At 52.6% G+C, this 24,150-nt stretch overlaps 2 protein-coding genes across 3 annotated transcripts; one reads left to right on the top strand and one right to left on the bottom strand.

Annotated features, from left to right (window-relative positions):
• The first annotated feature begins 1,908 nt into the window (after positions 1-1,908).
• Positions 1,909-13,433, top strand: ALOX12B (arachidonate 12-lipoxygenase, 12R type). Its single transcript, XM_037494327.1, has 15 exons — positions 1,909-2,274; positions 3,408-3,612; positions 6,524-6,605; positions 6,723-6,809; positions 6,922-7,044; positions 7,274-7,377; positions 7,710-7,882; positions 8,113-8,256; positions 9,358-9,561; positions 9,800-9,886; positions 10,194-10,363; positions 10,845-10,966; positions 12,566-12,666; positions 12,867-13,037; positions 13,214-13,433. The coding sequence occupies exons 1-15, from the start codon at positions 2,128-2,130 to the stop codon at positions 13,391-13,393; spliced, it is 2,100 nt and encodes a 699-aa protein (XP_037350224.1). The 5' UTR covers positions 1,909-2,127; the 3' UTR covers positions 13,394-13,433.
• An 85-nt stretch (positions 13,434-13,518) lies between these two features.
• Positions 13,519-21,148, bottom strand: LOC119232330 (polyunsaturated fatty acid lipoxygenase ALOX15B-like). 2 transcript variants are annotated; one of them, XM_037494324.1, is made up of 14 exons: positions 21,002-21,148; positions 20,689-20,911; positions 19,955-20,036; positions 19,584-19,706; positions 19,403-19,506; positions 17,918-18,090; positions 17,105-17,248; positions 16,188-16,391; positions 16,018-16,104; positions 15,734-15,903; positions 14,640-14,761; positions 14,439-14,539; positions 14,170-14,331; positions 13,519-13,698 (listed from the first exon to the last, which is right to left on the bottom strand). In XM_037494324.1, exons 1-14 carry the CDS (start codon positions 21,146-21,148, stop codon positions 13,519-13,521), a joined length of 2,022 nt encoding a protein of 673 aa, XP_037350221.1. The 2 variants fall into 2 exon arrangements, with proteins under 2 accessions (XP_037350221.1, XP_037350223.1); XM_037494326.1 differs by lacking the exons at positions 14,640-14,761; positions 16,018-16,104 and having other exon boundaries at positions 14,439-14,540; positions 15,748-15,903.
• Between the last annotated feature and the right edge of the window lie 3,002 nt (positions 21,149-24,150).

The following is a 24,150-nucleotide window of genomic DNA, read 5'->3' as shown; positions in this document are numbered from 1 at the left end:
ACCAAATTGCAATCTCATCCACATTCCTCATCTACTCTTAAAGGTTCCAGAACATTTTTTTCCATCTTAGAATTCCAGTCTCCTTTGGCTCTAACTTGGCTTGGACACTGCGTCACCTCCCCTTGATGGTGAAAGAGAGTGCTACCAGGGAGGAAGCTTCAGCTGGTGCTTCCTTGGTTGGCAGGAGCTGCCTTTGGGAGGCAGAAGGAAAGAAGGCAGGTCCGGGAAAAGGGGATAGGAATGTGACTCTCTCCTCACTCTCCCTGGGCACCTAGCACTATACCCTGAATATGGGATTCCAACCCTCTCTCATAATCTAATCTTACGTCCACCCCCACTCCCTGCACCCTCCTTGTGGCTCTGGCTTCTGTGATTCTAACAGAAAGTAGACCCTAACCCCACCCACTTCCTCTCGGTATTTAATATCACAATGACAGCAAACAGATTGTTGCTCACTGACTTTTGTCTCTCAGTATATATTTTATTTCTTCTTTGTAACTTCGGTGTTTAGAACAGTGTCTGGGGACCTCCCCAGTGGCACAGCGGGTTGAGCGCAGCGCTGTGAGGCTGTCAGCGTCTGCAGCGCAGGTTCAATTCCCAGCCAGGGAAGATACCCACATGGCGCTGCAGACCTCTACTGTCTCGGCCAATGCTCCCCTCAGCAGTGTTTTCAGATCTTCTGCTTGTTCTGCTCCCCGCTCTGTCTCTGGTAAATCCTCTCACCCTCCCGCGCCTCTGACCTGTACCCCAGTGCTTGTATAAATAAATAAATCTTTAAAAAAAAAAAAAAAGAACAGTGCCTGGAACACCCAGTGTGTTCCCTGAATATCTGCTGAATGAATGAAGGCATGAAAGAATGAATGCCCTTCTTCCTGACAAACCCGATTCCACTGGAGCCCAGCCCTGATTCTAACCTCTTCCTAGCTTCATTCTTTGTTTCTTGTTTTGTTTGGTTTTTCCTTGGGATGAGGGTGAATACTTCATAAAACTGAAGGATAGCATAGATATGATGAAATGTGCACCACCCAGACTAAGATACAGAACACTCCTACTTTCCTACCTGGTTCCAGCCTGTACCCCCATTCCAAAAGAGCTCGCTATTCTGACTTTCCTAGGAATTACCTATGTGTGACGTTCTTGGACTTTGTATCAATGGAATGATATATCTGGCTTTTTTCACTCAATATAATTTTTGTGAGATTCGTCCACTTGTAAATTTGTTCTTTTTTTTTTTTAATTGCTGGGTGGAATTCTATGCTATGATTAAACCACAAGTTGTATATCCATTCTTTAGCTTAGTTTCACTCTGTCTTCCACTTTTACATTCAACTGCAATTCCTCCTCAGGTGATCCTAGCCCCCAGGAAGCAACAGATGCTCCTTCTCCCATCTGTGATCACCTCTTCCCAGAAGCTCTCTGTGCCTTGGGGATCCTGAGCTCTGCCTTCAACACCCACCACCCTTCCCGGCAGGGTTCTGGGCCCCAAGCCCTGGGGCAGAAAGATGGGTGAACTTGCACACTGTGGCCACTACCTGCCCTATTTCAGAGAGGAATGGCGGCAGGCCAAGTGGACAGTGAGTTGTGCTGTCCCCTCCCCCTTGCAGGGCCCCTGAACCAGGTTGATAACCTGTTGCCCATGGCTCTGCTTAGCAGGGGTGCAGGGTGCAGCAGCCCTGGGGGCGGGCAGAGGGAAAGAGCTTATTAGGTTGATAAAGATCTGAGGGCCCCCACCCATCCCCCCTCCCCCAACTTCCCTGGGGCCCTGGCCCAGGCTGGACTGGCTGCCCCACCCTGAGGCTCTTTCAATTGAGGCATCTTTACTCCGCCCTCTCAGAGGCTGGTCCAAAGCCCTGCCCGCTGTTCCTCCCTGTCAGCTCCCAGAGGGCTGGCAGCCCTGCCCCCTGCTCACTACTAGTTCTCTACGCCCAGTCCAGCGTGCCCTGCTCACAGCTACCTTCAAGGGCAGAAGCTTCTCCAGGCTCTGGACTGCCTCACCACTCCACCTTGGGAGACTGGACCTTTCCATTCCTCTCTGTGGCCGGATTCTCCTGCCTGACTTGGGCCCCTGTGTGGCCCCCCTGACCGTGTCTGCGATTGAGCCCCAGCTCTTGCCTGCTAAAAGCAACCATGGCCACCTACAAAGTCAAGGTGGCCACGGGGACTGACCTCTTGTCAGGAACAATGGACTCCATCTCACTGACCATCGTGGGCACGCAGGGAGAGAGCCAAAAGCAGCTGCTAAACCACTTTGGGAGAGACTTTGCCACTGGGGCGGTGAGTGTGTGTGTGCATGCGCATGTGAGAGTGCTTGTGGGGTGTGTATGTGTATGTGTGGTATTTGTGGTGGATGAATGTGTGTGGGATGTGCATGCGTGAGTGTGTGTGGTGGACCATGTGTGAATGCATGCACACATGCACATGTATGTGGTGTGTTTGTATGAATGTGTGCGGTGTTTGGGCGTCTCTGGCATGTGTGTGTGCTGTGTGTGTATGTGAGTATATGTGAGTGTGTGTGGTGTGTGTGTGCAGGGAGGGAGCCAGAGCGTCAGCAGGCGAAGGTGGGAGCTCTGGGAGAGGCCGAAAGCATTGGGGTTCTGGGGGTGGCTCTGGATGCCCCTCACCCCAGACCTGGCTCCAACCTTCCCCACTTCCCTGGGCCTGGGCCTTTCTACTTCATCTCTTGTCTGTCATCTCTTCCCCTCCAGTCATTCCTATCTCACTCCCTCCCTTTTTCTCTCCTTCTTCCTCTCCCTCATCCCTCTCTGTCACCACTCCATGTCTCTCTCCTTCTTTCTCAGCCCTCTCCCACCCTGTCTGTCTCCCTTGTCCCTCATCTTTCTCTCTCCTTACTCTTACTCCTACGTTATGTTGCATCGTAACTGGTTTAAATTCACATGGATTCTCTGTGACTAAAAAGGCATTAGGCCAGCCAATCCAGTGGGTACCTACCTGTCCTGTGATGGATGGCACTCTCTGCTGCCATTGATTTTTTATTTTTATTCAGATTCAGCCACTTCTATGTGATTTTAGTAGTTCATTCTATCTCATCAATCCCTACACCTTATCTATGAGTGGGAGAAAAGGGGCTGACTGGACCACCTCTCTCCACTCTGAGATCATAGGAGGCTTAAAAGGCCCTGGACCCCTTTTGGACCCTTTTGTAACCCTTGCCTGGGGGCGCTGCCTGGGTCCTGCAGCCTCAGGTCACTAGGGAGGGAAGTGGGAGAGGATGGAATCTCAGGAGCTGGGAATGAGACAAGGAGGGGCTGTGGCCTGGCCCAGCCTCAGGAAGCCCAGGAAGGTGACCACCTCCCAACAGGAGCAGGGCCTGGGTAGGGGCTGGGCCTGCGGGGGACCTGGAGAGCCAGGGTCCAGTGTCAGCTCAGCTGATCCGGTGCCCCGTCCAGGTGGACGAGTACACTGTCCAGTGCCAGCAGGATCTGGGGGAGCTGATCATCATCCGCCTGCACAAGGAGCGCTACTCCTTCTTTCCCAAGAATCCTTGGTACTGCAACTACGTGCAGATCTCTGCACCCAATGGCCGCATCTACCACTTCCCAGCCTACCAGTGGATGGACGGTTATGAGACTCTGGCGCTCCGGGAGGCTACAGGCAAGCCCTCACCACCCTGCCCCATGCTTCTTGGCCCTCACTCTGGCCAGGCCTCCCCAGCTTGGCCACTCCGGGCTCCCAGTAAGCTGTCCAGGTGCCAGCTCCACAGGGACCCTAGGTCACTCCTGCCACTCTGATACAATTATGCTCCATTGATGCTGCTGCCCTATAGGGCCCAGCTCAGGCCTGCAACCTGGAGGAATAGAGACAAGGAGGTACAGGCCTGCTCTCAAGAGCCCAGGGTCTCACTGCAGACAGGCAGACTTTTCCTGACCTCCACAGCCCTCCTTTGCCTCCTGTGGGACGCCTGGCCACTCTAAAAAGACCCCTTACTCCCCTAGGCACAGGCTCCAGGACGCTGATAGGATCACTCTCTAGGTGAAACAGAGTGCCCTGCTATTGCAGGAAAAATCCCTGCACACACTCATGTACCACACACACATAGATAAGCCTGGCGCATGCAAATACCACACACATTCATGAGTGTGCACGCACACCACACATACATAGACCATACTCTGGCAAGATTCTGTTACTACCACAAGAGGCTTTGTTTCTGTAACAGGATGGCCTATTATTCCAACTGCTGATGTATTATTTCATTAAGAAGACTGGTTACTTCATCAGTTCTCTCTAGCTCAAACTAGAAGGTCTTGCATCTTATTATGATGCCCTGGTTTTCTTATTGAGCATTTTTATTGCTCAAATTGCCCCAATATGTCTCCTTATTTCTCTGATAGGACTCACTGCTACTCTCAAAGCACACCCCTCCCCCACCCACCAATCTAGTAAGGCTCCTGTGTGCTCCTGTAGGAGACCGTGTTATTCATACACATGGTCTCAGGTTTCCAGGTGGCTCATCAAATCTGTCACTTCTGTCCTAAGTGCCTGAGCTCAGGGGACTAGAAGCTTGTTCCTTTTGTTTCCCCCCAAGCTCCCCACTCAGCTTTTTGTGTCCTCCCTCAAGGTAGATGAGAGTGAAGGGGAGAGTTGAGGGGCCCCAGGGCCTGGAGCTCCATCCTCTCCCAGGGATCACCCCTCTGCATCTCTAATTTCCTGGTGACAAAGGCCTTCCCTTGGGGCAGGGGAATGGTGCCTGAGCGGGGTAAAGGAGGTGGGAGGGGAGAAGGCAGGCCTGGGGAGGGTGGGAGACCAAGAGAAGGGTCTCCCTGGGAAGGCAGAACTTCTTTCCACTGCAGTAGGTCTTAGTAGCATGGAAGTAGGGGACAGGCAGGGTGACACTGGGTGGCCAGGCAGAAATGGGGTTGGGTGGGGCAGCTGCTATGCAATACCAGGGCAAGGAGACTGAGTCACCTGCTGGGCCCTTTAAGGAGCAAGGCTCCCACCCAGGGGACAAGCTGAGCTGGGTCTCTGGGTCACATGACTCCAGGGGACACCATTCACCCAGAGCTTATCAGTTGAGGCAAATAGAGGAGAGAGAGGGTAGTAAAGGGGACCTTGAAGAAAAATGGTAGCACTGCAGCAATCGGTGCTCACTGACCTGGGATGACCAGGCCAGGTTGCTAGAGAAAGACTGGCATGGATTTGGATTTCAGCTGGACATATGGGCACATTTCCAAATTCTTCTAAGCTTCAGTGTCCTCATCATAAACTGGGCTAACAACAGACCTACTTCATAGGGCTGATGTGAGAATCCAATGAGATAAGCACTGTAAGAGGTTGTGAAAAAGCTCAGCATCTGTTGGGTGATGGGTGAGCGGTGAGAAGCAGACTGGTTCAAACCTCAGTTCACTGTTTTCTATGTCTACTATTTTTTCTTGTAAAATGAGCAAGACTATAGAGTTGGTTAGCTGAAACTATTGGGGCCAGAGGTGTTTTGAAATTCATATTTTTTTTAGAAGACGTATATAGACATACACATACACACATATATGTATATATCATTTATACATACAGACACATATATAAAATCGTTGGTTTGTAAACTCGCCCCCATACACAGAGGGCAAGGAAAGAAGGAAGTAAGAAGCAGACCATTCCAGATTGGTAGGCGGCAGGTTTAATAAGAATGGAAACTTACAAGACTTATCTTGGACAGCCCTGAGAGGAATTTACCTCTACGCCTGTCCATCAGAGTCTTGAGTTTATATAGAGATCTTAACTCTATTCACTCACATATGGCATGTACCATTCCAAGGACAGCGGAGGGACGAGGAGCCCCAATTCCTGGGTCCAAGCTATGGGTCAACCACTGGTCACGTTCCTTCCTCCAACAGAAACCTGTGTGTATGAGAGTGTGTGTGTATATTTTCTGTATGTACTCACCATATATTATGTGCTATAGCTACTGGGGCACCCCCTAATCAAATATATTATTGTTTCTGTGGAAAAAACTATGAATAATTACACCGAATGAGTTAAATACTCTACCTGGCCTCAGGTAAATTTAGAACAGGTTTGCCTACAAATGTGACAAAGCAAACCTTGTGAAAAAACAAACTTAATGTTTATATCTTTTGGAATTTGGAATTGTGGAGACTGGATTGTGGGCTTATAGTAACCACTTGGCTCATAAAATTGTTTTTACATGGATTAAATTATGAATATAATTTAAGTGTTTAGAAAGTGCCCAATACCTAGTAAGGACAAAATAATGTAGTTATTAACATTTAGGCGAATCTAGAAGAGGGACTTTCTGCAGCACGAATGCCTAGCTTGAGGGGTAGCGTGAGGGAGGAACGTGGTCTGTAAGCCTTTTATATGTGTTTTGGGGGGGAGACATACTTCCCCTTTCCCAGGGTCAGCCTTCCCCATTCTTAACAATGGGCCTGCAGAATTTACTTGGGGAACAGATGCTAAATTCTGGCCCCTGAAGTGGGCAGGGGGAGGAATGGCTTTATGGCCCTCACCAGGGGTCAAATCCTGAGCCCCCTCTTTGTTCTACCCACAGGAAAGAAAACAGCGGATGACACACTCCCAATCCTACTGGAGCACCGACAGGAAGAGATCAGAGCCAAGAAGGATTTCTACCAGTGAGTGGAGAGTGGCAGGGCCTGCTAGGTGGTCATGGAGTTGGTGATGGCTTTGCCCTCTGTGCCCTGCAATGGTGCTTGGCTACCAGGGCCCACTATTTTGGCTTCTCTTTGCAGCTGGAGGGTCTTCGTTCCTGGCCTGCCCAACTATGTGTACATCCCCAGTTACCGCCCTCCTGTCCCAAGAAACCCTAACCGGCCTGAGTAAGTACCTGAGGCTGCCCTGTGGGCTCTGCCATGGCCAACACCTGGATTCTGTCCCTTTCCACCCCCAGAACCCTGAGGCCTGACCCAAGGTTTGCCCTCCTTCCCACAGGTGGAATGGCTATATTCCTGGATTCCCAATTCTCATCAACATTAAGGCCACCAAGTTCCTGAACTCAAATCTCCGCTTTTCCTTCATCAAGACAGCTTCCTTCTTTTTTCGCCTGGGACCCAAGTGAGTGTGTGTGAGCCAGGGCTCCTGTCCCTCAGCCCCTGCCTCCCGCCCGCCAGGTTGAAGTGGCTGGGTAGGCAGAGGGAGCTGAAAGACAGGTCTACAGAACCTAAGACGTGATGGAAGCTCAGTTCTAGACATAGAGAGACACTGAGACCCAGCTCTGCTGCCAGCACAGCAGAACCTGGCAGCCTCTCTGACTCACCCCTATCCCCCCACCCCCACCCCAAAGGGCATTCGTCTTCAAAGTTCGTGGCCTGTTGGACAGAAAACGGTCGTGGAAGAGACTGAAAGACATTAAGAAAATTTTCCCTATTACGAAAACTGTCATCTCTGGTAAGGGGTGGGGTACCCTGAATCGAACTGGGGGACCCAGGTGGTCTCTGGAGGGAGGAACTCCAGACTGGTGCAAAAGTGCGGGCCGGGGCGGCCAGAGGGTTGCGCGCGCGGCAGAGGCAGCAAGCCGCAGCGAGCAGGGTGCGCCCTCTGGCGGCCCCCGGGGCATCGGCGCCCGGGCCCCCTCCGGCTGCTCGGGCCAGTGCCGGGATCTTTCTTCGTTTTCACCACCGTCCTCGGGGGTGTCCGCTATCTTTCTTCCGGATCTCAGCCCCATGCCTTTCTATCCCTGCGGAGGACCGGGTCGTGACGACCCCGTGCTGTCCTCCCAGAGTACGTGGCCGAGCACTGGACAGAGGATAGCTTTTTTGGGTACCAGTACCTCAACGGCATCAACCCAAGCCTGCTCCGCCGCTGCACGCAGATCCCAGACAAGTTCCCCGTCACAGATGACATGGTGGCCCCGTTCCTGGGAGAGGGAACGTGCCTGCAAGCCGAGTTAGAGGTGAGATCTGCTCAGGTGGAGACACCCACAGCCTCCCTGCCTTCCTCCTCTCTGCCCACTTCCACCCACCTCCAGAGCTCCCCCTCTCCCCCGCACCCCGTCCTGTCTGTCCTCTCTGACAAACCCTTGCGGGGAGTGTGGGGGATGGGTGGGGATTTCTATACCCTAACCTGGGTCCAGGGTGCCTCAGGTTGGTGCCGATCTGTCTACTTTTCACGGCTCCTCTCCAGAAGGGGAACATTTACCTGGCCGACTACCGCATCTTGGAGGGCATCCCCACTGTTGAACTCAGTGGCCAGAAACAGCACCAGTGCGCCCCCCTCTGCCTGCTGCACTTTAGCCCTGAAGGGAACATGATGCCCATCGCCATCCAGGTGCCTGGGGTGTGGGCCTGAGCTCCTGTGTGAGTGTGTGGCCAGTTCATGAACCTCTGTATGTGCATGAATGTGAGCACCTATGTGCGTGCTGGGGGCCGGTGTAGAGGATCAGCCTGTGTGTATGCATCTGAATGTTAGGTACCTGTGTGTCTACCTCTTTGTGAGAGTTTGTACCTGATTGAGCGTCACCTCTGCCTGTAAGTATGTGTGTCTGTGTGAGTGTTTGTCTGTGTGTGTGCATCTGAGAATATACCTCTGTTTATGTGTGTGCCTGTTCGTGTATGTCCAGTGCTGAGCTTGGTGCATGACCCTGTCTATAAGCTTTGGGTGACTCCCTACATGTGCACATCTGTGTGCTGCACTGTGTGCCTGTATGCCCAGGCACGAGCTTGGGTGCACTTGTGTATAAGCCCCTGTGTGTGGAGTGTGCATGTTGCATGTACATGCTCAGTTGTCACCAGGTGGGACTGTGCAGGAGATTCAGATTTGTCTCTTTGACTATTCATCCATCATCCGCTTGCTAAATTAACACCTGCTGTAGGCCAGGTCTCCTTTAGAAATATTGAATTAATCACACTTAGTTGCTGCCTTGGGAGTCTGGTCTGGCAGGAAGGAGAACTGAAGTGCTTCCTTCCCAGCTGGATCATGTCCAAATTAGAAGAAGGCACTCCTCTGGGGACATTAGTCAAGCCCTGATGCTCCCGGTTTGTTAGTGGAACAGTATAGCCTAGATTTCAGTGCTACCCCAGCCCCCACCCCTGGTCTTGGTACCCTTGTGCAGTGCGCAACCTGCACAGCTGAACATGGTGAACTTGGAGTTGAGATAAGGAAGGATTCTCAGAGGATGCAGCTTGTGAGCTGGTTCTTGAAGAATGAATGGGAGATGTGAGATAGAGAAAGTGGTAGGGGGAGGAAACTAGAAGCAGAGAGACCAGCAAGAGCAAATGTGAGACAGAGGGAAAGGCGCTGGTGTGTGCTGGGAGCCAGAGGAGGTGGAGTTACCTCCTCAGATTCTCCTCTGCTTCCCTCCTGCAGCAGGGACCCTTGTATGTGTGTGTTTCTTCACTCACTTAGTCCTCCCTCCTCCCCCACATACAGCTCGGCCAGACCCCTGGGCCCGATTGCCCCATCTTCCTGCCCAGTGACTCTGAATGGGATTGGCTACTGGCCAAGACATGGGTGCGCAATGCCGAGTTCTACTGCCACGAAGCCATCTCCCATCTGCTGGAGACCCACCTCATGGCTGAGGCCTTCTGCCTGGCCACGCTGAGGCAGTTTCCCATGTGCCACCCCCTCTACAAGGTATGGGCATGGATGAAGGGACTGCTGGGAAGCATCGTTGCCCTTGGAAAGCCACCTGGCTCACTCAGTAGTCACAGGGCTTCCAGTTAGACTTGGGGAGGCAGCTAGGGACCCACAGGAGAGGGCTTGGAGTGGCACTTCCTAAGGAGGGGGTCCGATGTTGTAGAGATGGAGGTATTGAGGTCTTTTGGGGGTAACTTTAATTTTCTCCAATTATCCTTCTTGCTCTCTCCCACAGCTCCTCATCCCTCACACTCGATTCACCATCCAGATCAACAGCATTGGGCGAGCCCTCCTCCTCAATGAGGGGGGCCTCTCTGCCAGGGTAAGACTTCTGTCCTCTGCTGCAGCACGGCATCTGCTCTCCTTCTGGCCTTTGCAGTTAGACTAAAAGCAGAACTTGCCACTTGCCTTTCTATCATGATGGGGCGTGGAGGGAGGAGTTGGGTTAAAGAGGGCACCAGGTCTGGAAGGGCACACAGGCAGGGGCTGGGTGTGCTGGCCAGTCTGTGAGAACTCCTGGGGTGGGGCTGGAGGAACACTCACTAGACTTTGTGTGAGGTAGATGTGGTCCTCAAGGGGAGGACTTGCCAGGACTCTCTCAGCTCCAGGTTCTGCCTCCTCCCTAACAGGGCACATCCCTGGGCCTGCAGGGCTTTGCTGAGGTGATGGTGCGGGCTCTGTCAGAGATCACCTACGACAGTCTCTACCTTCCCAATGACTTCGTCGAGCGTGGGGTTCAGGACCTGCCAGGATATTACTACCGAGATGACAGCTTGGCAGTGTGGGACGCTTTGGAGAGGTGTGGGACGCACTGGAGGGGACGTGCAGCAGTGGGTGGCGTTCCTGGTGGACACCCTGAGATGTTGGAGGGGTGTGGGAAGCTTTTAAGGACCTGAGCCTGGGTATGGGGCCATCCAGGGGCTTGGTCTTGGGGACAGAAAATAAGGTCTGGGGCTCTGGGGCCTGTAGGTCTGTCACATGTGTCCTCACACACCAGGTGGGACTGGGAAAGGCCCTATTGGTTCTTCCCTTGTTTTGGACCCAGTCTACTGCTGCCAGCCAGACCCCTTATTGACTCTGAGCTGCCTGTGCACCTCACCTGGCCCTTGTCAGGGAGCACTCCTGACCTTGCCAGGCCACCTTCCCCTCTCCGCCCCCGCAGGGCTTGCCTAGCTGCAGGCCTGAGGTTTCCCTGGGTATGCCAAGGTTGGCACCTCCTAGGGGAGGTGGGAAAAGCATGGCTGAGGAGGGTCCAGACTGAGGCCCTGTCCTCTGGCCAGGTATGTGACGGAGATTATCACCTACTATTACCCATGTGACACAGCCGTGGAAGGCGACCCAGAATTGCAGTCCTGGGTGCAGGAGATATACAAGGAGTGCCTACTAGAGCGTGAGAGCTCAGGTATGGACCCAGAGGGACCCAGGGCTGTGGGGCAGGCCTTCCGGGGGGAACGGGAGCATGTCTCCTCTCCTCGTGGGTTAAAGGAGACCAAGTCACTGCCCTAGGATTTTGACAGGACTTTCTCTGTTGCCTGGAGCAGCGGCATCTCAGAGAGGTTGAGAAATACAGCATGACAGGCTGTTGGTCCCTGTTTGAACTCAGGGACTATCGGTCACCTCTGAAGAGACCTGGAGGGGTCCCAGTCCTCCATTCCAGAAATAAACCTTTGTGGACTGAGGAATGGGGCATGAGCTCAAGTAGCAAAGGGCAGAACGTGCTGAGACTGGGGAGCTGGTGGGCAGCTGGCAGGTTCCAGGTGAATGAGGGTGGGAGAGCATCCATAGGACATGGGTACCCACTGAACAAATGTTCAGTGAGCACCTATGATCTGGTTGCTGGAAGGCAAAGGGGTGACCCATTCAGGTAAACACTATAGCAGGATTGGTGCAGTTTGGGGGGAAAATTTGGGGAGGGGCCTTAGGAACCTAGGGAGTCATCTAACCCACCTTGGGGTGAGGTGGGGGTAGAGAGTGGGGTTGGGTAGCAACAAACTAACATCTAGCTGAGCTCCAGCATCATGACTAACATCTAGCTAACATCTGCACATTGGGGAGGTTACCAGTGAGAGGCCAGAGGCAGGTTGGGGGTTCTGGGTGAAACAGCATGTGAAAAGGTCGCAAAACCAGAGTGAGCATAGTGATTCTGGGGGCTGCTCACAGGTCCAACAACTGGAGCTTAGGATGGGAGCAGGGCAGGCTCCAGATGGTGCTGAGACTGAAGCCTTGAGCAAGGATCATGGCAGAGCCTGGTTAAGGAGTTTGGAATTACTCTGAGCACCAGAGGGAGCCATTGAAGGAATTTGCAAAGGAGATCAAATTTGTGTGTAAGAATATCAGGTGGCATCAGATGGGAGGCTTTGGAAAGCTGTTGTGGTGTCCAGGAGGGAGGAGACAGGAACCTATCTCCGGTGGCGGCTGTGGGGATGAAGGGAATTCCAGAACTAGCTGGCAGGTAGAAATGACAGGATGTGATGACTGGTTTGGGTTTGGCAATGGGGGCTAGGTGGGAGTTGGGAGGCAAAGGGTGACTCCCAGGTCACAACCAGGAGGATGATGTATGTCATTCCCTGAGCTGGGAGCCCCAAAGGAGGAGCGGAAAGAAGACAGGTAAGGGTAGTGGATGGGGGATTGTACTGAATCGGGGCAGGAAAGCCAGGGTTCTTCTGAAGCCTCTCTGCCACCCCTCCTCCCCCAGGCCTGGGAGGCCGCCATAAGAGATGTGGATTGCTGGAGGAGAGACCTCAGGGTCCCACCTGGGGCAGGTGCCTGGAGCAGACCTGGAAGATAGTTGAGACCCCCATCCCTGAGGCCTGTGATCTGGTTAGGGGTAGGATGGGGTTGTGGTCACAAGAGGGCCAAGTGGACAGGATGAGGGCAGGGATATGGCAGCTTAGAGTATTAGCAGGACAGGGTGAGCTACGCTTGGTCACACTCTCTACTGGCCAGTCAGAACCAGGGCACAAATGATGCTGCCAGGGCATTTACCCTTTCCCCTCCCCAGGCTTCCCCACGTGCTTGAAAACTGTTCCTGAGCTGATCCGATATGTCACCATTGTCATTTACACCTGCTCTGCCAAGCATGCAGCTGTCAACACAGGGCAGGTACATGTGTTCACCATCCCATGCCCCACACCTAAACCTAACCTTAGTCCCAGCCCCAACCTCCAGCCCAATCTCAGCCTAATCTTTAGGCTAGTCCCCCCGGGTCTCAATTCAAGTCCCTGCTTCAATCCCAACCTCAATTTAAGCCCAAGAGACCTCGGGTGTTCTCTGACCTGGAACCCCTCCACCCCCACCTCCAGCTGGAGTTCACTTCTTGGATGCCCAACTTCCCGTCATCCATGCGGAACCCACCAATGCAGACCAAGGGGCTGACCACTCAGCAGATCTTCATGGACACATTGCCGGATGTAAAGACTACATGCATCATCCTGTTGGTGCTCTGGACCCTCAGCCGGGAGCCTGATGACAAGGTGTCCTGGGGTGTTGGGTGCAGGTGGGGTGGGGGGACTCTAAACAGGGGGCTGGGAGTTGACGGGACAGAAGTGGGTGTGTCAAGGGCGGAAAGCAGGGAGAGGCTGCTGAAGGGGGCGAGCAGGGGTGGATTGGGGGCCTGCTTTGTCCTACCTGTGGGGTTCTGTGTCCACAGCGGCCCCTGGGCCACTTCCCCGACATCCACTTCGTGGAGGATGTCCCACGGAGGAGCATGGAGACCCTCCGCCAGCGCCTGGCCCAGATCTCACAAAACATCCGCCAGCGCAACAAATGCCTCCCCATCCCCTACTACTACCTGGACCCAGTGCTGATTGAGAACAGCATTTCTATCTAGGATGACCCTTCCCACCTGCCTGTTTTCCAAAAAAATCTCTTCAAACCCAAGCCCTGGATCTGTCAGTGCACACAGCCTTTACTTGGGGTGCAGGTGTGGGCTGGGGCATCAGGCACACCATGTGCTCACACGGCAATGCTATTGTCCACGACCGCCGGGTCCAGGTAGGTGTAGGGCAGCGCCAGGCCCTGGTTCCGCTCCCAGATGACCCCTGAGATCTGGGCCAGGCGGCTCTGGAAGGCGGCAATGCTTCGCAGCGGGGCCTCCTCGGTGAAGTGCTCATCAGGGTAGGTGCCCAGGGGCCGCTGGGATTGGCAAGAGAGAAGGCTGATACTTCACATCTGGAGATATTCCAACCACTTTTCAACCCAACCTGATTCTAGCCCATCTAATAAATTTCCTTACCTAGGCACCCAGACCATCCAAGGTCCCTAGTCTGCCAGAAACCACCCAAACCCGCTTACCTAGGAATGCAGACCCCAAGACCTATCCAACTTGAAACATAAATTACCCATCCACCTAAGCAAAAGATGACCCTAAGTCCAGTCTACCAGAACTCCCATCCCATACACACCCAAACCATGCTCATTTGAAACTTAGAGCTCTCTAAGCTCCAGCTAATAGGAAACAGTGCTACCCTAAACCACACCCCCAGCATCTTCCATCACTCCAGGCGCTATGCTAAGTGCACCCTCCAAGAACCCCAAGACCCCTTCCCCACCCTATCCACTCTCCTGGAACCTAAGGCCTCCCACTCCCACCTGGGCCTTGCTTACAGTGTCCTTCGTGTCATTGCTGACACCCCAGAAGAGCACGAGGGCGTGGCATGTGACGTTGACCTCGGGGAGTGAGGCAATCAGGTCTGCCTGGCCTTTGGCGATGGGTGGGGGGAGCCTCATGGTGGTGGGAACATTAGGCATCCAGGCACTGAATTCAAACTGACCCCCCCCCCCAACACCAGACTCAGTAAGTACTGGGCTGCCAGTGTTTCTGCAAGGCCCATTCCTCCTGTAACCTGGCTTACCCTCATCTGGCACTGGCTCACCTGGCCGCTGTTGACAGCAGCATGTTGGGCTGAGCAATTGAAGATGATCATGGTGAGATACTCAATGAGGGCAGCACAGCTATCCAGGGTGGAAGGGACCCCTAGAGGGGATCAGGTGGAGAGAACAGTGTTGAAACCCATGGGGCAGCTGCTCTGGGCAAGTGGGGTCTAGAGAACAGGAGACAGGAATGATCAACTCACCTGAGCTCACACGGCTTAGGAAACCCTCCTGGAAGATCTCCATGACCCAGGCCTGGAGCTCTGAGTCTCTGCTCACTGCACTGTCATCCAGGTAGTAGATGCCAACAATGTCAGACACAAAGCTGGGAATCCAGGAGTAGTTGGTGACTAACAGTTAAGAGCTTATGCTGCCCAGTTGGAAGAGGCCACTGAGATCAGCTGTCTAAGAGGGAGGAAAATGAGGCCAGAGAAGGAAAAGGCCAACCACTCTGAGTATGTAGTATCAAGCTGAGTTTCAAAGCTGAGGCTGGCAGCCCCAGGTGGGCCTGAAGGCCTGAGAGCCATAGTTGGTCTGCAGATGTGATTTGATCAGCTGCCAAGGTTTTATGTTTGTTTCTTTTTCAAGTTGAATCAATGGCCAACACTTAAACCTTAGAAAATATATTTAGATTTTAAAAAATCTAAAGATAGAGATAGCTATAGTCACAGCTGAATCACCATCATCCCATCAGACAACACGAGGGCTCCACAGTCCCACTCCACTCTTGACTGTTGCCGGCTGGCACTAGAGCCAAGGGAAGGATTAGTCCCTCTGGTGTGGCACTGGGAGATTGGGCTCACTTCTCCCCTCCCTGTTCCCAAAGGGCCTATGGAGCTGGATTTGCCTCACTCATCAAGGCCTCCGCCTCCCTCCACAGTAGGGTCACAAGCCATTGCTCCAGCTATGTTCATATGGGAAGTCCTTCAGGACTTCAAGTGGAGGTGCTGTCCTGAACTGGGCTTGAAAGGAAAACCTGGCAATATGGAGATTATGGGGTGAATACTGCTAATCACGACTGCCCAGACAACACTTCCTATTCACCTGAGGTTTGTTCTTAGGGTTTTACATTCAATCCTAATAATAATAATAGGTAGGTGCTCTTACTGGCTCCATTTGCAGGTGAAGAAGCAGATACAGAGAGATTGAGTGACCTTGCCCAAGGTCACACAGCTGGGGAAGAAGAAGAGGCAGGAAGGGGCTATGAAAAAACAATGTCTTTGGGAAGGTGGGGGAAGTGAACAAACCAAAAGAGATGTAGTTAGGGTGAGGCCCTCAGGCCCCAGGGGAGTTTCACCTCTCTATGGCTGCCCAGATCTGGAGCCCATCATCTCGGTAGTAATAGTGGGTGAGGTCCTGAACCTCTCGGTCAGCTAGCTGGTAGGGCAGGCAGAGGGAGCGGTAGGTGACAACTTCCAGTCCCTTGGCAATCAGCTCCAGGCTGCCCACTCGTCCCAGTGATGTTGACTGTAGTGAGCAGAGAGCCCTTTGCAGCCAGGAGCAGGGGGCTCAGAACCAAACCTCACCCCTTCCAGTCTCCTTCTGCCAGCTGCAGAGACCCATGCCCCCCAGGAGCCTGACCTGGTCAATGAGCTTTCCTGGTGCAAAGAGTCCCGTGCGGGCCAGGATGTTAATGTGGAACGTGTAGCGGAAATGAGGAATGAGCAGCTGGGGAGAACCAGAGTCAAGGTTAGGTGAGCAGCCCCAAATCCCCTACATCCCCAGGTGCCGAGGGGAGGGCTCTTCCCTACCTTGAAGATGGGATGGCACAGGGGCAGCTGCCTCAGCATGGAAAGAAAAAAGGTCTCCATCACAAAATGGGTGCGAAGCAGATGAGAGATCATCTCATGCACCAGGAACTCAGCGTGGCGCACCCAGGTCTTGGCCAGGAGCCAGTCCTCAGCTGCATCACTGGGCAGGAAGATGGGGCTATCTGGACCAGGTGTCTGAGTGAGCTGGAGTTGGGTGAACAGGGAGGCGTGGGCATCAGGCAGAAACTGGCTGCAGAAAGTACAGCCTGTCACTGTGTTCACAGAGCAAATCACATGGTCAACTCCTTTACTACAAGTGTCTCTGGGAGAGTGGACAGCCTATGGCTGAAGCTCCTCATCTGTAAAATGAAGTTCATGATAATAATTCCTTCTTTTAGGGGTTATTGTGAAGATTTAGTCAGTGCCGGTGAAATTACTTAGAAGAGTGACTTCACACAGTGAGCACCCTGTTTCCCGTTGAGACCACTTCTAGTACAAGGGGAGAAAAGAGGGAGTCGCAGAGAAGTGAAGCCAACCAGCCCCAGGCCCTCCAGGTCCCCAGTTGTGTGGAGCAGGAACAGAAAGGGTGGGAAGTAAGGGCAGGAAGATGCCTCCCCGAAGGGGTTAAGAGTAACTGTTGGAAACATCAAGTGGTCAAAAGTGCATCACTCGGTGGAGTGGATTCTGAATCCCATGTCAAAGTGCAATTTATCTTCTGACACTGAGTATCACCACCTTTCCATCAAGACAGATAGCAAAGAAGACTAAGCTGAAAAACTAGGGGAAAAGCAAGTTAAGGAGGGGCTGGGAAGGATTAGAACTGTGATGTTTAGCATTTGAACAGCAGCACGGAGGGGGCAAGCTTCCAGTTATCCAGGAGGTGTGAAAGGCTCTCCCCGCCCACCCACCTTACTGACCTGGATGGCGAGGGGCAGCAGGGGCCCTCCAGGGCACTGGTGCAGCAGGGTCAGGGGGGCAGCCACGAACTGGGGCCGCCCGTTAATGATGCTGGGGCGGAGACCGGAGAGGATGGCATGATCCACCAGGTACAGAGAGCCCTTCTAGGGGAGGGGAGGTAGAGGACCAGGGGGGCTGAGGGAGGGTACAACCCAGTAGTTCCAGGGCTAGGGGTAAGGAGGGGAGTTACTCAAAACCCAAAAGCATTTCACTAAAGGAGCCTCATTCCCTGGAACCAGTTGGTCATTCCAGCCCAGAGCCACCTCCAGTTCTACACCAAGTACTGGAGGCGTGTCTGCTGCGGTCAGGCCCCGCTTCAGGGACAGAGAGAAGGGAGTCCTGCCGGAGGACAGTGCTCAAGCTGCAGCAGGCACTTTCCCGGGGGTGGACACATCCCATTCTAGTAGTCCACAGATGGAGAGATCAGCCCACCAACTATTGGGCATCCCCAGTAGCCCAAGTTTCCGAGCTGTGCTAGCCTGCCAAATGCACTGATCCTTGCCAAGGAGCACGAGAGAGCATTCTCCACTCAGCCCTGCCCCCTCAGCCCTTGCTGGGGCAGAACACTGTCCCTGCATGCAGTGGTGAGCAGGAGACACTGACTCAGAGAAGAGCCTGAAAAAGGCTCAACAGAGAGGGAGGGGATGACGGTAGCCCGGGCTGGGTGGAAGGGGCATGGGACCTGGAGGATGGGAAGCCTGGGCACCTGGGGGCATGGGAAGGGGCGGGAAAAGAGGCTGGGATCCTAGCAGCTGGGCTCCTCTGCCTCTCACCTCCAGCTCGGCCTGCAGACAGGTCCCAGGGCCCAGCACCGGGGCCACCATGGCATCAGTGACAGGAAAGTTCTTTGGGAGGCAGCGACAGCGGCGGATCAGGACAGGATTGAGGCCATTCAGGAACTGGGAGGCAAAGAAGGTGTCCTCCCGCCAATGTTCAAACACATACTCTGCAGAGGTGGGTGTGGGAGAGTCACCTTGGTCTCCAGGGCCCAAGTCACCCACCCAGAGCACTGCACCATTCTGAGGGCTCAGACCTCCAGCTTCTCACCAAGGTCATTCCCTGATGCTCCCCTTCTCCTACCCCAACTGGTTGGATGACTTTAATGACAAGTGGTTTCTCAGAGAACAAGGGATTAGAGGTTTTGGTTGTCCAGAGGAGTCACTGACTCCCGCTGCCCCACCCATTTTTGAGGGGAAGTGTCAGGTGCTCCGTGTTGTGCACTAAGACTGCATATAGGATTCTAGTCCAACCTGTGAAAGTCAGAAGACTGAGGAATGCTGGTTACCACAGAGGCCCTCTTCCTGGCCTTTACACTTGTGTGGGGGGGAGTCCCCTCTAATTCCCTATTAAAACTCACCAAGCCCATGTCCTATTTTTCTGCAACATTGCCCTGAGACCATCTGGGTAATTTGTTAAGCCAGAACAATCTTTCAAAAAGAGTTTGCACCAGCTTGGGTCACGCTGGTGCTAGGTTTTGAACTGAGGTTCAACAAATGTAGTCTGAACCTAAGGCCAGAACGTACTGTTGAACTCACAGTGCCCCCAGATATTAGAGGGTAGAAACTCCTGGATCCTTCAATTTTGTTTGGTTTTCAGGTCTGTGTGTGAGGATGAGGCCCCCACCCAGGGAGCAGCAATTTTGAAAGGAAAAAAATCTTTCTGCTTGGTCTTTCCCTCCCTAATTTACTGATCATATTCATGGGGCAGATATTTTCAGCTGGTCAGAACAACTCAGTTTTAAGGACGGTCTGAAGATATAGTTATGGAGTCAGAGGACAGTAAACGGGCCCCTAGGCCCTTACTTAATTTTACCAGCTTTAGGAGCTTGACTTGCTACAGGGGAGAGGTTGTAAGTGTCCAGAGGAGGCAGAAAAGGTGCCCTTGTGCCAGAATATGGACAAAGAATTGGACTTGTTAGAAGTTACTTTCTTGCTGAAACCCTGGTAGACGAGAATGGTTCAGTGAACAGCGGCCTTAGCTCATCCCAAGGGAGGACATTTGGGTCTTCCCCCTGAGTCCCTCAGCCCTGTCCAGCGGCCAGCCCTTCTGGCAACCCCTGGTGACAGAAAGCGTGCCTTCTCTTCCCAGCCTGAGTGGGGCTCTACAAAGGAGAAGGGAAGAGGGAACTACAGCTGGGCGGGAGTCCTATGGATCCCAGAATGTTCCAATTCTAGCTTTCTGGCTGTCAGTCCTACAAGGTGACCACTGTGAGCCCACTGACCCTGTTACAGCCCCCTGCTTTTCCTCACGTCTCAGACCTGACACGGGTGACTTGGGGAAGACAAAGCTACGTTTGATCTCATCCAGGCTTCTCCAGGGCCGCTGACTGTCCAGCAGTCCCTTCAGCTTCAGGGCAATGTTCCTGCAGAAAGAAAGATCAAATAGCACCGACTGGGAGAGATGGGTTGGAAGGGAGACCTCAGGGACAGGCAGGCTCACGGGGAGATGAGGCGAAATTTTTGGCTGATATCTTTGGTGACTGAATATCGAAGGTTGGGATCAAGCTCCTTGAGGTTTTCGGCATCTAGGCAGCGGGGTATCCCTGGGAAAAACTCACTCCACCTATAAAGGGCAGAGATGGAGATGGAGGTGAAAAGGGCTGGGGTCCTGGGCCTGGTAGTGCAGGGAGGGCTTTGGGACTGGGAGTTCATGGGGTTGGGAGGGCTGTGCCAGAACTTGGGGCTCCATATAGTCTTGCTGTCCTTGGTCAGATCTGAGACTTGGTTGACCTTAGTAAGCAGGAACAAGGAAAGCCTTTTGTTGTCAGAGAACTAAAAAGTGGGAACTCTAGGGACCACCAAGCTGCTCACCTGTATTTCTGTTGCCTCTCTTTAATCTCTGCCTGGCGCTGGGCACAGAGCAGAGAGTGGCTGTCCTGCCAGATGAGTGTGGCTGCGGGAGAGACAGACTGAGCAGAGATCGACCTCCAATCCCCAGCATCCCAGCATATCCTATCCCCTCCTTACACCTGGGACACTTACACTCTGGGCTGGAATGTGGGTCAGCCATTGGGCTTTTGGTCAGTTTTACCTCATCTCCACCAGCATGGAGAAGACCCTGCTCACTCCTTCCATCCCAGGCAAACCCTGCCTCAGCAGCCTCCTTCCATTCATTGATGCCCAGGCAACAGCTGAGGCCAGAGGGGGCCAAAGAGCAGAGACAGAAGGAAGAGAAAGGAGGGGTAACAGCCAGCCTCCCCACCCATGTTGGGTGCCGGTTGCCTACCTTCTCCCAGCCCTGCTTCACTGTCCCTTTCTTTTTCCCTCAGCCCTTCCCTCCATTCATTGCCCTCCCACATACATTCCCATGTGATCCACTTGTCAGAACCACTTGTCCCTCCTCTTCCATTGACCCCTCCACTAAGTCCCCCCACAACCAATAAGCATGACTCCAAACATCCCTGCCCCTCCATCCCTGCCCCTGTGTCACCCTTAAATGTTATCTTTTCCTTTGCCTCCTCCTCCTCCTGAGCTCTGTGGCGGCAACGGCAAACCACTACTGCCCCCCGACCCCCAATATCCTCGCCAACCCGTCCCTGCGGCACCTGCCCCCTCCCGCAGCACCAGGCCCTCGCTGCCCTCCAGCCACTGGTAGCAGGGGAAGCGGAGAGGGGCGCCCCGCGGCGGCGTGAGCTGGAACCAGCGGCAGAACCAGGCGTCGGGGGCCAAGGGCCCCAGCGGGCGAGGCAGCTTGGGGGGCGCCTTGTGCACGCGCAGCAGCAGCACGGGGCCCACGTCCTGGGGGGACGTCACCTCGAAGTCCTCCTCCTGAGCGTGGGGAAGAGGAAGAGGGAGAAGACGAGTGGGGTAGAGCGGGGTAGAAAGCGGAGGCTCGGGTCAAAGAGCACGGGTACTCACCGCGCCCCGACAGAAATCCTTCCCGAAGCTGTTCAGCCTGAGCGCTGGGGTCTCCCCCGCTGGTCCCACCAGGCTCACTGACACGTTGTCCCAGGTTCCAGAACCCAGATAGGAGCCGGTGGCCACTCGCACCCTGTGCTTCCCCATGGCCTGCTGCGGAGGGCCCCGGGAGCGCTGGCTGGGGCACCCCGAGGCGCCGAGGCGCGGGGCGCGCTGCACCTGGCCTCGTTCCCGTGACCTCTGCCTTGGGGAGGCTTCTCCGACCCCCCGCGAGGCGATCCTCAGCACCCCTCCCGAGCCCTTCCCCTGGGAGCGCGGGCGGGAATCGGAGAGGATCCCCGGATCCCTGCTCAACCCAGCGTGGCGCGCGTTTTGGCCCGAATCCTCGGCCGGGAGCGGCAGTCCCTCTCCAGCTCCTGGGACTGTGCTACTCTGCCTCCGCCTCTCGCGACTCGAGTGGCCTTTGGCTCGGAGGACACGCCCATCTACTCCTCCTGAAGACTCCGCCCCACCCCCAAGCACACCCCCCCCAGCACCTCCCACCCCCCGCCCCCGCCCAAACGCGGAGAGAGAACTGTGGGCGCCTCCGCCCCAGGGTCTCTCTGCTGGTTCATAACTGAGGGGGTTTTGCAGTCCAGGGGACACTTGACAATGTCAGACGATATCACGACTGGGGAAAGTATGGGGTGTTTCTGCGTATTTATTTATAGGCAATTTTATAAAGGAATTTTAGGATAAGATTGCTGGGGTAGGTATAAAACTAGCTAATGTACAGAGCAATAAAACATAACCTTTGAGGGTTTTGTTTTGATTTTACTGAGCAGAAATAATTTGCATGTCTGCCAGTCGCAAGTGATATAAACATATCATTGTAAACACATTTTTGTGCAAATATGAGAATTTACAGTAGGAGTGGTTTGCTAGGTTAAACGTTTTAAAATTAAAAAAAAAAAATCAAGCAATGGTGCATTCTTCTAGATAAGTAAATATCCCTGAATGCGTGGCAGGTATTTGTCAGCTTGATTTTATCAGCTTTGATATTTTTTCTTAACGAGATTGTTCCCTGTAAGTATACCAGGCTGTCAAATAGATCTCTTTATTCTCTTCTCTCTTTATTCTCTTTATGGCTCTTTATTCCCCCCCCCCCCATTTCTTTCCCTTCCTACTCTCCTCTCCCTGCCCCCTTACTCCTTATTGTGCAGTCCTACTCCCTTTCTCAAAGAGGTGGTAATGTATCCTTTTTTTGGACATTTGTATTGATTTACATACTTATACCTCTTTTTTTTGACTAAAAAGGGCTCATACCACGCTAATCACTGTGTGACTTGTTTTTCCTAGCCAGCAATACACCATGGATGTTTTTCCATGTCAGCATTGATAGATTGACTTTATTAACAGCTACAATATTTTTTATAGTAGGACTGTTTCTTAATTCAACATTTCCTTCCTGATGGGCATTTAAGCTTAAATTTTTTTCTATTATAAGTAATAGTCAAAGAACATCACTGTAAACATATTTTTGTATAAATATGGGAATTTACAGTAGGAGTGGTTTGCTAGGTTAAACGTTGTAAAATAAAAAATTTTTTTTTTAAAACTTTTATTGGTCCTCAGGAAAGGAGACAGGCAACTTCCCCCCAAATCTCCTGATGAGGAGCCACCAGCCTCACTGTTTCCTGATGGGGTTGATGGCGACCCAGGCCTTGAGCCTGGGTCAGGCACTGAGGGCGATCAGCCCTTAGGCAGAGAGAGTAGGGCTAGTGAGTCTCGTCAGCATGAATTAGCAGCAAGTCCAGCAGGTTATGGTGGGTAAAGATGGCCCACAAGGAAAGCCAGGCCTCTGGTTCTAGGACAGCAGGGTCTCAAGAGGCGTGAGGTGCCGGGACAGCTTCTTTCACATGGTCCCCCTAGCTTGCCTTGTAGTTGATAGACGAGGGTGGCATATTTGCAGCAGAGGGCCTCCACTCTATGTCCCTCTGCTGGTCCTTCCCATACCGCCTGAGGGAACTGCCCAGGTGTTGCAGAATGGTGTTGCAGGGTGGTGTCTCTGTCCTGGAATTTGGGGGGCTCTCTGCCTATACCAGAGGCCTTGAGAGGGCCCTGTCACCAGGTATCCATGGTCACTCCCTCCTTCTTCCAGCTCTGGCCCTGGTCAGCCCACAGCATGCTCTTGGCCTCACAGGGCACTGGGGCAGGGACGTAGTCAATTGTAAGGTGACACGGCTTTGGTGCAGAAGGCAGCAGTGGCAGAGCTCAAATGTTTTTTCTTAGTTTTTTAAGGTTTTATTTAAAGATTTTAAAATTTTTTAGGTTTTTTTTTAAGTTTCTTTTTGAGGGGACCTCCAATTGTTCTCCAAAGATACACTATTACTGCTTCACATCCTTGACAACTTCCCTCATAACCAGTGAGATTATTATCTTACCCCCAACACACATATTTTGAAGAATAAAAATAAATGAAAAAAGCATCAATAAAATACCAGTCACCATCCCTTATACCCTCTTCATCTTTTCTCCTCACCCCCACCCTCTTCACCTCTGGTAACCTCAATTTGGTTAGCAATGTTTATTTTTAATTTGCTTTTCTATTTCATCTGCTTTTTTCCTTTATATTACCCATATATGTAAAATCATCCAACATTTGTCTTTCTCTTTCTGGCTGGCTTTGCTTTGCTTAATACCCTCAAATTCCTTCATTTTGCTGCAAGTGGCAAAATTTTGTCTTCATTTACTGCTAAGTAGTATTCCATCATGCATATAAACCACATCTTATTTATCTAATCACCTATCAGTGGGCATTTAGGTTGCTTCAATATCTCAGCAATTGTAAATAATGCTGTAATAAACATGGTAGAACAGATAATTTTTCAAGTTGATGGTTTTTTAGTCTTCAGATAGATACCCAGAAGTGGGATTGCTGGATCTTATGGTATTTCTATTTTTAGTTTTTTAGGAAAGGTCCATACCAATTTTCAACATGACTGTACCAATGTATAAGGGTTTCTCTTTCTCTACATCCTTAACAGAGGTTAAATATCTTTTCACATGTCCATTAGACACTTAGGTTTACTTTTGAACTGCATTTGTGAATTTCCCATTATATTCTTTGCCTTCTTTTCTGTTAAGTTACTAATTTGTAGGCGTTCTTT

The sequence above is a fragment of the Talpa occidentalis genome, unplaced genomic scaffold (assembly GCF_014898055.3).
Source record: "Talpa occidentalis isolate TD23 unplaced genomic scaffold, MPIMG_talOcc4v2.1 talOcc4.7, whole genome shotgun sequence".
Taxonomy (NCBI): Eukaryota; Metazoa; Chordata; class Mammalia; order Eulipotyphla; family Talpidae; genus Talpa; species Talpa occidentalis.
Note: the sequence above shows the minus strand (reverse complement) of the source record. Positions and strands in the feature narration are given on the sequence as shown.

What these genes read in the sequence shown, in the direction of transcription:
- LOC119232330 (XM_037494324.1), bottom strand. Translation starts at nt 21,148, where the DNA reads ATGGGGAAGCACAGGGTGCGAGTGGCCACCGGCTCCTATCTGGGTTCT. An exon ending in GGTGCTGCGGGAGGGGGCAG is followed by an intron (nt 20,037 to 20,688) that starts GTGCCGCAGGGA and finishes TCTCTCCCGCAG; the next exon opens with CCACACTCATCTGGCAGGAC. An exon ending in CCTAAGCCGTGTGAGCTCAG is followed by an intron (nt 14,540 to 14,639) that starts GTGAGTTGATCA and finishes GATCCCCTCTAG; the next exon opens with GGGTCCCTTCCACCCTGGAT.
- ALOX12B (XM_037494327.1), top strand. Translation starts at nt 2,128, where the DNA reads ATGGCCACCTACAAAGTCAAGGTGGCCACGGGGACTGACCTCTTGTCA. An exon ending in TTTTTTCGCCTGGGACCCAA is followed by an intron (nt 7,045 to 7,273) that starts GTGAGTGTGTGT and finishes CCCACCCCAAAG; the next exon opens with GGCATTCGTCTTCAAAGTTC. An exon ending in TGTGCCACCCCCTCTACAAG is followed by an intron (nt 9,562 to 9,799) that starts GTATGGGCATGG and finishes TCTCTCCCACAG; the next exon opens with CTCCTCATCCCTCACACTCG.